This window comes from Callithrix jacchus, chromosome 1 (genome assembly GCF_049354715.1).
Source record: "Callithrix jacchus isolate 240 chromosome 1, calJac240_pri, whole genome shotgun sequence".
Lineage (NCBI taxonomy): Eukaryota > Metazoa > Chordata > Mammalia > Primates > Cebidae > Callithrix > Callithrix jacchus.
This window is the reverse complement of record NC_133502.1, coordinates 147264234-147276496: the sequence shown is the minus strand read 5'-3', so window position 1 is coordinate 147276496 and position 12263 is coordinate 147264234. Positions and strand designations below refer to the sequence as shown.

The following is a 12263-nucleotide window of genomic DNA, read 5'->3' as shown; positions in this document are numbered from 1 at the left end:
TTGTTTATTTCTAGTAATATTTGTCTTAAAGCCCACTTTATTAATAAAGACATTCCAGCCCTCTTACGATTACTGTTGGATGTTTTATATTTTTCCATACTTTCAAACTATTGGTCTTTGAATCTACAGTGTGCCTCTGTGGACACCATATAGTTGATTTTTTAAAAATTCATCCTGACAATCTCTACCTTTTAACTATTTAGACCATTCACATTTAATGAAATTAGGGTATGATCAGACTATGGCTGGCATTTTGCTATTTGTTCTCCAAATGTCTCATACAATTTTGCTTCTCTGTCCCTTTCTGCCTTTTGTGTTAAATATTTCTTGGTTTACCATTTTTTTAAATACATTTTTAAATTGATGCTTTAGTGGTTACTCCAGGTCTACAGTATGCATTTCAATTTATTACAATCTTTTTAAGACTAATTAATTCTAATAAAATCACCTTTGTCCCAATACAGCTCCACTTCCTACCCACTCCTTGGTGCTATTAATATATTCTGCACCTGTACTGTAAACCCAACAGTATGGTGTTATAATTACTATATAGTCTTATGCTACTGAGAACTTGTATTTATTTTGGTAGGCAAATATATCCCAAAAATTCCCATTCTCTAGTTATTTAATCAAACACTAATCTTGGTACTGCTGTGAATGGACTTCGCAGGTAAAACTGAGGTTACTAAATCAGTAATTATTCTGGATTATCTAGATGAGCCCAGAGTAATCACATGTACCCTTAAAAGCAAAAGAGGAAACCAGAAGAATCAGAGATGCAGTGGAAGACAGTGGAGAGATGAGGCAGAAGGGGAGATCAGAGGGAAGTGCAAGGAGGATTCAACCCACTGTTGCTGGTTTTGATGATGGAGGAGGGAACCACGAGCCAAGGAATATGAGTGGCTTCTAGAAACTGACAACCCCTGACCAACCTCAGTCTTAAACCATATGGAGTTGAATTCTGCCAACAACCTCAATGAGCTTGGAAGCCTATTCATCTCGAGCCTCCAGAAAAGAATGCAGCCCAGCCAATACCTTCATTTTGACCTTTTACAATATGGAGCAGAGAACCAACTGAGCTGTTATGTCCAGACTTCTGATTTATGAAACTCTGAGCTAATAAACTGGTGTTGCTTTAAGCCAGTATATTGTGGTAATTTGTTATGGCAGCAATACAATCATAGTCTTCTATTTACACACATATCCACGATTTCTGGTGCTCTTTATTTCATCCAGTGGATTCAGGTTACCATCTGGTGTCATTTATTTTCTGTCTGAAGGATTTAGTATTTCTTGTAAGGCAGATATCCATACGTAACAAACTGTCTTAGTATTTGTCTGGGAATGTCTTAAATTTCACCTTTTTTCCAACTTTCAACAAAAGCTCCATATCCTGGTGATGTCTTTATTATAAAGAAAAAAAAATCCCTAAATCCAGTCTTCAAATTAAAGTAACTATCTTTAATGTGAGAGCAGTCTTATTCCCAAAGCCCCTCCCCAGATTCAGTCAAGGGATTGGGGACCACATCTCTATCATGATTTTTCAGTTCTCTTTATCAGCCAAGTTTTCACCCCCAGGACACTAACAAATGTGCTGAGCCAAAGGCAACTGAGTTTACCTGTACACAGGTCCACCAAGCACCACTTTTGAAGACCCACACCTCTAAGCATGTAGAGAAAAGCCCCCAGGCACAAAGCCACACCTGCAGACAGGAGAGTACTCCTCAAACATGCTATAATACTGTAACTTGCACTAGGCAGGGTTAGAAAAGCGACTCTGGTAACTCAAAGGTTCTAGCTGCTATCTACAGCAACTACATATGGCATGGCTCATTCCAGCATACACATGTTATTTTAAAATATGCCACTGGCACTTGGGAAAAATGTAATTTATTTGCACTGCTTCCATTCTTCTACTGCAGTGTTAGGACTTAACATAAGCATCACTCTTCTATTTCCTATTTACATTCATTTGGAATATTACTACAAATACAATATACAATTTAAAAAACGTATGGGGAAACGCAGCTTATGTCTTTTCTCTCTTTACAGGCTTCTCAGTATCATTCGACTTAAATGGAAATTTATATGGACATTTTCTGTACATATCTTAAAGGGCAGAGATTACACTGATAAAACCAAAAGTATTCTGCACAAATACAATACAGAAAACAGAAAGTACAGATGATGTTATCTGGGGTACAAATATAAACAATACAGTACCATTAGACTAACTGAGCAACATAATACCCATACTTCATAGAAATAAAACGGCAAACCTGGAGAATGCTCTGACGAATACTAAACATTATATACACAATGAGGTAAATGTACCTTGGTCTCTTGAGAGGTAATTTAAGTTTAAAGCAACTGATATTTTGAAGCATCTCCTTGACATATACAGAAATATCAAACACCCCATTCCGTTGGCACAACGTGAAAAAGGGATATCAAAACACGGTTCATGATATTCAATTCACAAATCTTGTTAAAAAATAAAAACAAATTCACTGAAATTCCTTTTAAGTTGTAAGAAACAGGTTGAATGTTATTAACTGTATTTTTAAAAGTTTACATTTACAAACAAGATTGCATAATGGGATTGAAAAGTTTAATGTACTGACAATCCTCACAATATCCTAGAAGTCCAGCATTCTTAGAGAGAGGGCCCACTGGTATTCCAGTAATCCAAAACAGAGACAAGAAGCTGCAGTACATGTCCAGAGATAATCCTTAGTATCTCAAAATATCTGAGTTGGCATTTTCTGCCTAACTGTAACAGAACCATTATTTGGAATCACTACCATTTGGAGCCAGAACACTGCCATGGTCAAGAAACAAAAGAAACAGTTGACTTATGATTCTTCCAGTGCAAGAATAAAAATAAGCTTTTGATGATGTGACTAATGGCAGACTGATTTTGTCGTGCAATTTAATGATCTCTTTGCCATCTTGTTTTATGAAATAGCTTGTATCTATCTGACAGTTCTCAGACATAGAGAAAAGAGGTAACCATGGATGGACTACAAAATCGTGAAGTGACAATTTTTAATAAGAACTGAAATCTGGGATTCTTAATGGCCATGGCACTGTACACGAACTCAAGGCACTTCTTGAGCACTATCATTATTACAGCAGAATTACAGGCTCAGCTCTTCAGACCTTACCCTGTCTTACGGGGGATACAACTGGCCAGTTTCTGGCACAACTCGCACTACCACAGCAGCCACCTTGCTGCTATCCCATTCCTCATCCATGGCTAAAGTCAAAGGAGGGCAACCAGCAGGGGTATCCCAATCCTCATCTGCTCAATCTCCAAATGTGGAGACCTCTCCCTGCCACTTCTAACGACAAAAAAAAAAAAAAAAAAAAAAGGAAATATGTCCCACAACTTCCATCAGCCATTGTACTCTAGATCTCCAAAGCAGCTCTTCAGTCAAAAGTCTGTGGGGGAGGCAACGGTCTCTGTGTCAGGGACCAGCAAGGAGGAGAGCAGGTTGCAAGAAACAGCTGGAGCCAGAAAGGATGGTGCAGGGGTGTCTATGCCCCACTTCTCCCATCCCCACTCCTCCTGGCTATTGGCAAAATGAATGTAGACACAATTTACTAAAGGTGTTTTAGCCAAGTTGAACCCTCGAAGGAGAGCATCCTAGAATGGGCAGTATAAACAACTGTGTTTTTAAATGACAAAATTATTACTCTAATCAAATTTATCTGCAGTTATTGACAGTAATCATGATCCATCCCATCTTTTAAGTTACTTTCATTTTCAATATTAGTCAATTGTGGTTTACCAAACCATCCCTAGCCAAAAAAGGAATTAACTGCAGTAATATGTGAAGTCAATTTAGAACTAAACTCCAACTTTTAAAAAATTCCCTGATTCATCGAAAGTATATTTTATCCACTTAGGTAACAAAAGTATAATTGTAATTCAATCTTTGATTCAATAAAAAATATCTTCAGCAAAAGTGGATTACCTTACATGAAAGTGAGAAATCATGTATTACAACTTTAAATCAGACAAATTTTGGTATGTTCTTAAAATTATATAAAAATAGTTTTAGTGATAAAATGCATTGGTCCCCTGGGTTTAATAAAGCAGATCTGGTAGGCTTAGAAATGGCCCAAAAAACCCACAAAAAAAGTACCTGATCACAAAATTAGAGATTATTAAACAAGTAATATAACACAACTATAAAAACAAACCTCTCAAACTCATTCATTTGCTTCAATGAAATTATGGTAACTACAGAAAAAACTCAACCTTGTAGTCAAAATAGTAATCTCTAAGCACGTTTTCCCCATGATGTTTTTAAACACATAAAATTGACACTAAATTCCTATGTAGTATGTCACTCATTCTAAAATTACTTTGGTTTTAAGACCAAATAGTCTTTCGAATTTATTCTACGTTTAAGAGATAAGACATTATCAGAATGCAACTCATTCAGTGTAAATGGCCACTTTCTCTTCCTGACTAAAATACTGTATTGGTTATTCTGACCCTGTATTGGGGAACTGATAGCACTATAAAGTCAAAGTTGTGGCTCACAGCTAGGATAGTTTTTCCTCCCCTTGGAATAAGATCACAGTGATAAAAGGACTTTGAAAACTGCAAAAGCCCTGCAGAGACTTTATAGCATTGGAAGTAAAAACCAGTTATTACAAGCTAGTTTCAACTTAATGTGAGAAGACCATGACAAGTTTGCTTTCAATATTTAACTTGACAAAAACATCTGTAAAAATGGAGAAGAACCTATACTCAGAATGTTCTTTAGCTACCACCTCTTCCAAATATCAAGGGTGCAATGAATGCATTACATAAATTACATGTAAAGTAAGCAGTTGCAGTGTACGCACACATAAGGAAACACTGAATTAAAAGCTGCCTTCCTCAAAGTGTAGTGAGACCTCAAAATCATACTAGCTCTAACCTCAGTTACAAAGACAGAGGATCCACCAAACATTCCTACATAACCAATGTGACTCTTGCACATCTGTTATCTATTCAAATTACTAACTACCTTTGCCTTCCTGGAAAAAGGCCTATTATTTAACATTAACCATATTCTAATTTTAAATGTAATTCCTTTCTTAAAAAAATAACACTGTCTTTGAACAGATAAAGAAAAAAATGGCTTACAGAATACCACATAACTTTTCACAAACAGCTAGACAAACTTTCCCTTTTAGAAAAATTAGTCTGTATGATACAAATATTAAAGTACTATAAGCATGTAGAGTGCCACTTGCTATTTTAAAAGTATACTTAGACAACACAATTAAAATGCAAAAGCTTGATGTGAGAATATTCAAACATGACCATGCTAACAATGTACTAATTAATGCCACTTCATTTCTTTAGTGGCTTAAGCACATTTTGGTAGAAGAAAGGCATTTTCAAAATAGAATACCAAATGACATACCACAAAAACCTTTCCAAAAAACAAAACAGAAAAAGTTTGGGATACCCACATAAATAAGCTTTTTGAATTCAAACACTATAGGTTTTAACATAGAGACTTTCAGCAATTCTACTCATTTCCATTAAAAAGACACAGAAGTGGCACTTACTGGTATAGTACAATCCCATTTTGAAGGCATGTAATGTTCTGAATAAGTGAAAGAACAATAATAGTATACAAAATACAATTGCATAAATTATGTTCCTCACTACTATATGAGGTCATTTTTAGACTCAAGATAAGAGTTTTATAAGTGTTAGTTTTAAGATCCTGAAAAACTATAGGAGAGTACATTCAAAGTCTGAATCAAGGAAACTCTAGTGGTTCAGAATCCTCTGAGAATGTACTAACCAGGAGTAAATCACTTTCTTTAATAATAAGAAATGTTTTATTATAACTCAGTAATCCAACTCCTTTGCCCTTAAAGATGATCTTCAGCACAGCAGAGTTACCTACAGTTAAGACCAGCAATCATCTTTTTAAAAAACAAGTTTTGTTAATAAAAAATAAAGGTAGACTACACAACATTTTGTAACTGTCCTGGCAAAGAAGCGTTCATAGTGCACAGAAAGGACCCACATGGCTGTTTACTGGGTCCAAAGAAATCCTGGGAAGTTTTAATTGCCTTTATTACACTGCTGCAAAAGGAAGCAACATCCTTCTGTTCCCTCTCAGTGAGGTAGAACAATTGACCTCCCAAATTAAAACCCAGGAGCAGATCTGAAGAAAAAAGTCGAGTTCAAGCAAAGCTGCAGAATTACATTTTGATGCCTTCCTGCTGACTGAGTTGTGATAATGTTTTCTTAATCCGCAATGCGGTAAGCCTAGCTGCTCCATTGGCATACCAACATTCTCTCATAATTTTAGCCATTACTCTCAGGGCCTACAAGAAAATACAAGAAAAATAATTAATGCATGTACCATTTTCCACTGGTCTGGATAAGAATCTTTACCTGTAAACTTTCTTTTTAAATGACAGATAAACATTCGTTGTTGTTGTGGAAGCATTATTTGTAACAGCAAATGAGTAGAAATTACATAAATTTCCATCAACAGAGTATTGGTGTCAGTGCTGGAAAGCAGGTGGACAAAGACTTAGCAAACCTGAAAAAGCCAAATCCTAAACCAGAGCTGGGCAAAGCAAAGAAGAAACCTGACCTCACTAAACTTTTAAGTTTGTACTTTGAAGCATCCAGATCAAATTTTTCTTTTTGAGACAGGGTCTCTCACTCTGTCGCCCAGAGTGGAATGTAATGGCACGCTCTCAGCTCACTGTAGCCTTGACCTCCCAGGCTCAAGCAATCCTCCCACCTCGGCCTCCCAACTAGATAAAATTTCTAAAAGACAAAATCTAGCAGCACTCTTATGTCACATGCAAATCCTTTGAGCATGCTGAAATACATTTTATCTGGGCCTGGAGATGATTTTGTTGGAGGTAGCAAGCTCTGTTGGTTATTAGAGGTTCTGCTGAGTCCTACAATATTTTAAGATGTAAAACCAACTACTGAACTGAACAGCTTTTTATAGCCTTTTAAGCTATACAACTTCAAACCTGGAGGAATAGTCCCCGCTTTACTAATTTTATAATAGTAACAGCTAGCAATTAAGGAGAGAGAGGTTAAAGAAAATTTGTCTTACGAATCCTTAAATTTGCAATTACAAAAACATTTCTAAAACTTTTGTTAGAGCTGATGAGAAGCTCAGACACTCCTGGAAAAAAGCATTTTCCCCAAATTCCTGGTTAATGGTCATCTAGGCAATCAGATGAATGAAATGGAAAATCATTTGAAACACCTTTGTAATCACCTTATCTGAGTTCCTCACCTTACAAAGGGATATTAAGGTCCAGAGAACTGAAGTGATTTGTTCAAAGTTAGATCCTTAAAATGGTAGCCAGGCTGGTCTAGAATACATGTCTCCTTATTCCTGTCCAGGAACTGTCCACTATTCTGGGTTGTCCTGGCTGAAGGTAGGCCAGGCGCGGTGGCTCACGCCTGTAATCCCAGCACTCTGGGAGGCCGAGGCGGGTGAATCACGAGGTCAAGAGATCGAGACCATCCTGGTCAACATGGTGAAACCCCGTCTCTACTAAAAATACAAAAAATTAGCTGGGCATGGTGGCGCGTGCCTGTAATCCCAGCTACTCGGGAGGCTGAGGCAGGAGAATTGCTTGAACCCAGGAGGTGGAGGTTGCGGTGAGCCGAGATCGCGCCATTGTACTCCAGCCTGGGTAACAAGAGCAAAACTCCGTCACTAAAAAAAAAAAAAAAAAGTATGTGCCTTACGCTTGCCTGGCAGATCTAAACTATGTTCTGATATGTAAAGGCCACTGCAAATGTTCCATGGCCCTTTCAATGTGCTTACAATTGAATATGAAAACCAAATTATTCTGTTTTTACACATTGGTTTGACTGCTTTGAAAAAGAAAATTCTTGTCTGTTTTCCTTAAAGAAAAGTAGCAAATTTTCACTTACTCAGCAGAATCAATTTAGAAAATTGCCTAATATCAGAAAGAAATACTCACTTCACAGCTCTGCCATCTGTTTGGGATATTTGGCCTTAACTTCTGTTCACAAACGACTTTTCTCATTTCTTCAACTGATGGGTCAGAAGGTACAAGATCATAATAAGGCAGCTGGTAATCTTCATGAATACCTGTATTAGTTTAAAAGAAAATTAAATTTTGAAGAATTTATTCAGCTAATGCCAAACCATTAAAAAGATCACCTGAGAGCCCTTGTACTGTGTCATTACTAAAGTAGGTAGGTGGAACTGAGATGATAGCTTTCTCTATCTCATCCACATCTGTATCCATAGACCACTTTCCTGAGTTGATACTGAGCCCACACCTTGAAACTAAGTATTGCCATAAGATCAATAAAGTCTATTTGAAATGACAGTAAACTATGAGCTGTGATGAGCAGATTGACATTTTCCCCTAGAGCCCTACTGTGCAGCAACTGAGATTCTATTCTGTGAGTGAACAGGCTTTCACTTCAGTGAGACATGAATCCTATGAGGCAAGTTTAAGGTTTCTCTACTTGCTTTCTCTACTTGCTTCTGTCAATAATATATCCTATTTACTACAATACAGAGAAATACTCTGTCCCTCACTGCCTCAAAAACCTAAGGCCTAGGTCTCAGCCACGCCTAGGTCCCCAAGCCTAAGAGACTTTCCTGGGTAAACATTAAAAAGTGCTCCATCTAAAAAGCTAGAAGTTAAAACAAACTCTAGAAAACAACACAATGGTATTCTGTGTATGTAATCTATAACTATCAAGTTGGAGAAAATAGCCACAATCTCAAAGAAAAAAAATAAGTTTGTCACCCAGGTACATGCTAGAAACAGCTGCCTAGGTGAGCCTCTCAAGCAGCTATCCTTTCTAAAGAACTATATTCCAATATAACAAGGGGTTGGGTTCTGATGAGTCTCAAGATTCAAATGGAAACAGTAAGAGAATACACTAGGCTAGAGCTGTGCATGTGTACACCATGGCACTGTCCCCTCCCAAAGGTTTCATCGCCTTTGTTTTCTCTGGCATTTGGTGACCTCCTGTTTCAGATGATAAACTGTACATAATTTCATTCAACAAAAAAAGAAGACAATTCTTGAACAAATTCTGTTCATAACAAACTGTTGAGGGAAAGGGGAGCAATTTACCACCAATGGAACATCGTCGAGCAATTTCCCAGAATACTAAGCCCATTGCATAGATGTCGGCACGTTTGAAGGATTCAAAATGTTTCATATTTATGGAATCATCGAGAACTTCAGGGGCCATGTACCTAAAAGAAAATTTGCAAAAAGAACTTTGAAAGTCATGCCCTTATTGCCACATTGTGATGAATATCCACTCAGACATTTCTCTAAACATAGACATCTGCACACAATATTACACAGCAAATATTAGACTCGAGAAAAATATTAAATACACACACTGGTTTGCACATTAATGATGTCAACTAAATCACACAAAACGCTAAAACAGCAGTTTCACACTATCTGCGTCATGATCTTGGTTTCCAATGAAAGACACACATATAACCATTGTAACCATTTAAGATGTCCTAATGTACACCACCTATACATGTACTAGGCAGAAACCATGCATGTGAATCTAGAAGTCATCTCACTGAGGATGAAAGGAAGGGCAGGAATATACACCAGGGAAAAAGATAACAGATACAAAAGAATGCCAGTTCTCCTACTGATGCTACACTGGAGGGTTCTGAAGCGTTGAAAACCTACTAAAATTATGGGTCAGGACCCACAGAGACCTGCAGCAACCACTGCCAGGGACCCACTTAGCTGGCTGAGAGTTGAGAACCCCCAGTGAATCCAGAAATCTCAAAATCATACATGCAATTTGAATAGACTAATGCTGCCAGCTCTCCGGCTCTCTCCAAGGCCAAGGCAGTAGGTTTGAAGAAATGCTGTGACAACATGTGAAAAGGGCTTTGTGTCAGAAATGCCCAGGTTCAAATCTCAGCTCTCTGGCTTATCATCCACATGAAGCTGGCCAAATTATTTAACCTCCAAAAGGTGGTTTCCTCATCTGTGAATTAAGGGTAACAACACCTACCTAATTAAGTTCTTTTGAAGACTCACCGGCTCAACAAATATCTACTGAGGATCTACCATGTATTAGGCACTGTGAAGGATGCTGAGAATACAAGTCTGCTCTCAAGCAGCTTGCACCTAATAGAATATACAGGCAAATAAATAAACAGTTACAATGTAATGCATAAGTGCCTCAATGGTCCCAGTTCAGTGTGCTATGACAGCCCTTGGAGGGACTCCTAACAGTCTTGAGGACCAGAAAAAACTTCCTATGGGAAAGGTGGGTATGTGGCTGAGAAACAGTAGGGTAATGTATGCTCCAGGTGACAGCATGTGCAAAAGTTCTAAGAAAGCAAGAAAGACATATTTTCAGGGACTGAAATATTAAAAAAGCAGGGCTAGCTATAGTACAGTATTTGAGAGGGTTGTTAAATGAGATAATATATGTAAAAGACCTATTAGCTAGATGATTGGCACAAAATAGGTGCCCTATAAACGTGAGTTACTACTGTTACTATAATTAACATGACTAATAATATTTTCTGGAAGGGCAACCTTCCATCTGCAGGCAACTTTTTAAGTCAGGTAACTTTGGCTTCAGAGCAGGCAAGACCATGAGATCTTCTTGCCTGTTGGCAATCTAATAAAGTACAAGCTTAAGCTGAGTTCAGTGATAATATGTACATATAAAAGAAAAGGGAAAAAAGGTGATTTCAGAAGATATTAAATATATTTGTTTGAAAGTATACCTTTTTGTTCCCACTCTGTGGTTTGGAGCAATATCAATTGTATCTGTGGCTGAATCATGTCTTACTGCCAGTCCTAAGTCTGCAATACAGCAAGTTCCATTCTTCTTTACCAAGATATTCTTCGATTTCAAGTCCCTATGAGCAATGGCTGGCTTTCCTAAAGAATCAAAAATTAAACATGACTGCTTAAAAGGTAATACCAATCACAGCTCAAATACCTTTAAAGTCTCTTCTCCTAACCCAAATGTATGAAATCATTTCAGCCCACATGACCAACAATACCTGAGCCATTACTAAATAAACTCAAGTGAATCATTACACCAAAAGTTATTGAAATTACATTTCTTTAAAGAAAATGGGGACAATAACAATAGATTAACAACTCCAAGACTGGGGGCAAAAAATCTTATCAGTTTATCTGTTGGTGCCTTATGAATTCTTAGCCATAGACTGATATTCCAGCAGCCCAAGAACCAAGCATGTAGATTATCACTTCCCTATCAATTGAAATGTACTCAGTATCAAGTATAGTATCTTTGATACTATAAGAAACTTAGCCATAGACTGATATTCCAGCAGCCCAAGAACCAAGCATGTAGATTATCACTTCCCTATCAATTGAAATGTACTCAGTATCAAGTATAGTATCTTTGATACTAACCACTAGAATATGTGTTATTAAAAACGCCTGTAATCCTAGGACTTTGGGAGGCCGAGGCAGGAGGATCACTTGAGGTCAGGAGTTCGAGACCAGCTTGACCAACATGGTGAAACCTCATCTCTACTAAAAATACAAAAACTAGCTGGGCATGGTGGCATGTGCCTGTAATGCCAGCTACTTGGGAGGCTGAAGCAGGAGAATTGCTTGAACCTGCAAGGCGGAGGTTGCAGTGAGCTGAGATTGTACCACTGCACTCCAGCGCAACAGAGGGAGACTCTGTCTCAAAAGAAAAAAAAATTATAATGTGGAAAACTTGGAACCTTTACACACTGCTGGCAGGAATGCAAAATGGTTCACACACTTTAAGAAAAGAGTATAGCAGGCTGGGCGCGGTGGCTCAAGCCTGTAATCCCAGCACTTTGGGAGGCTGAGGCGGGAGGATCCCCAGGTCAAGAGATCGAGACCATCCTGGCCATCATGGTGAAATTCCGTCTCTACTAAAAATACAAAAATTAGCTGGGTGTGGTGGCGTGCGCCTGTAGTCCCAGCTACTCAGGAAGCTGAGGCAGGAGAATTTCTTGAACCCGGGAGGTGGAGGTTGCAGTGAGCCGAGATTGTGCCACTGCACTCCAGCCTGGCACCTGGCAACAGAGCGAGACTCTGCCTCAAAAAAAGAAAAAAAGAAAAGAAAAGAAATAGTATAGCAGCTCTTCAAACCATTTGGTACTTCATATGGTACAGGAATTCAACTCCTAGGTATATACCCAAGATAACCCAAAACATGTACCTACATAAAACTTGTAGACAAATGTTCATTACAGCAT

At 38.0% G+C, this 12263-nt stretch overlaps 1 protein-coding gene across 7 annotated transcripts in view; it reads right to left on the bottom strand.

The window, feature by feature from the left end:
- Positions 1-1874: 1874 nt before the first annotated feature.
- TGFBR1 (transforming growth factor beta receptor 1) overlaps positions 1875-12263 on the bottom strand; it is a 51830-nt gene continuing 41441 nt past the window's right edge. For all 7 annotated transcript variants that reach the window (XM_054258248.2, XM_009000155.5, XM_078373243.1 and 4 more), the window contains 4 exons: positions 10779-10935; positions 9130-9254; positions 7993-8123; positions 1875-6351 (listed from right to left, as the gene is read on the bottom strand). In XM_054258248.2, the coding sequence (XP_054114223.1) occupies positions 6226-6351; positions 7993-8123; positions 9130-9254; positions 10779-10935 (539 nt within the window). In that variant the 3' untranslated portion in view covers positions 1875-6225. The remainder of the gene's footprint in view (positions 6352-7992; positions 8124-9129; positions 9255-10778; positions 10936-12263) is intronic.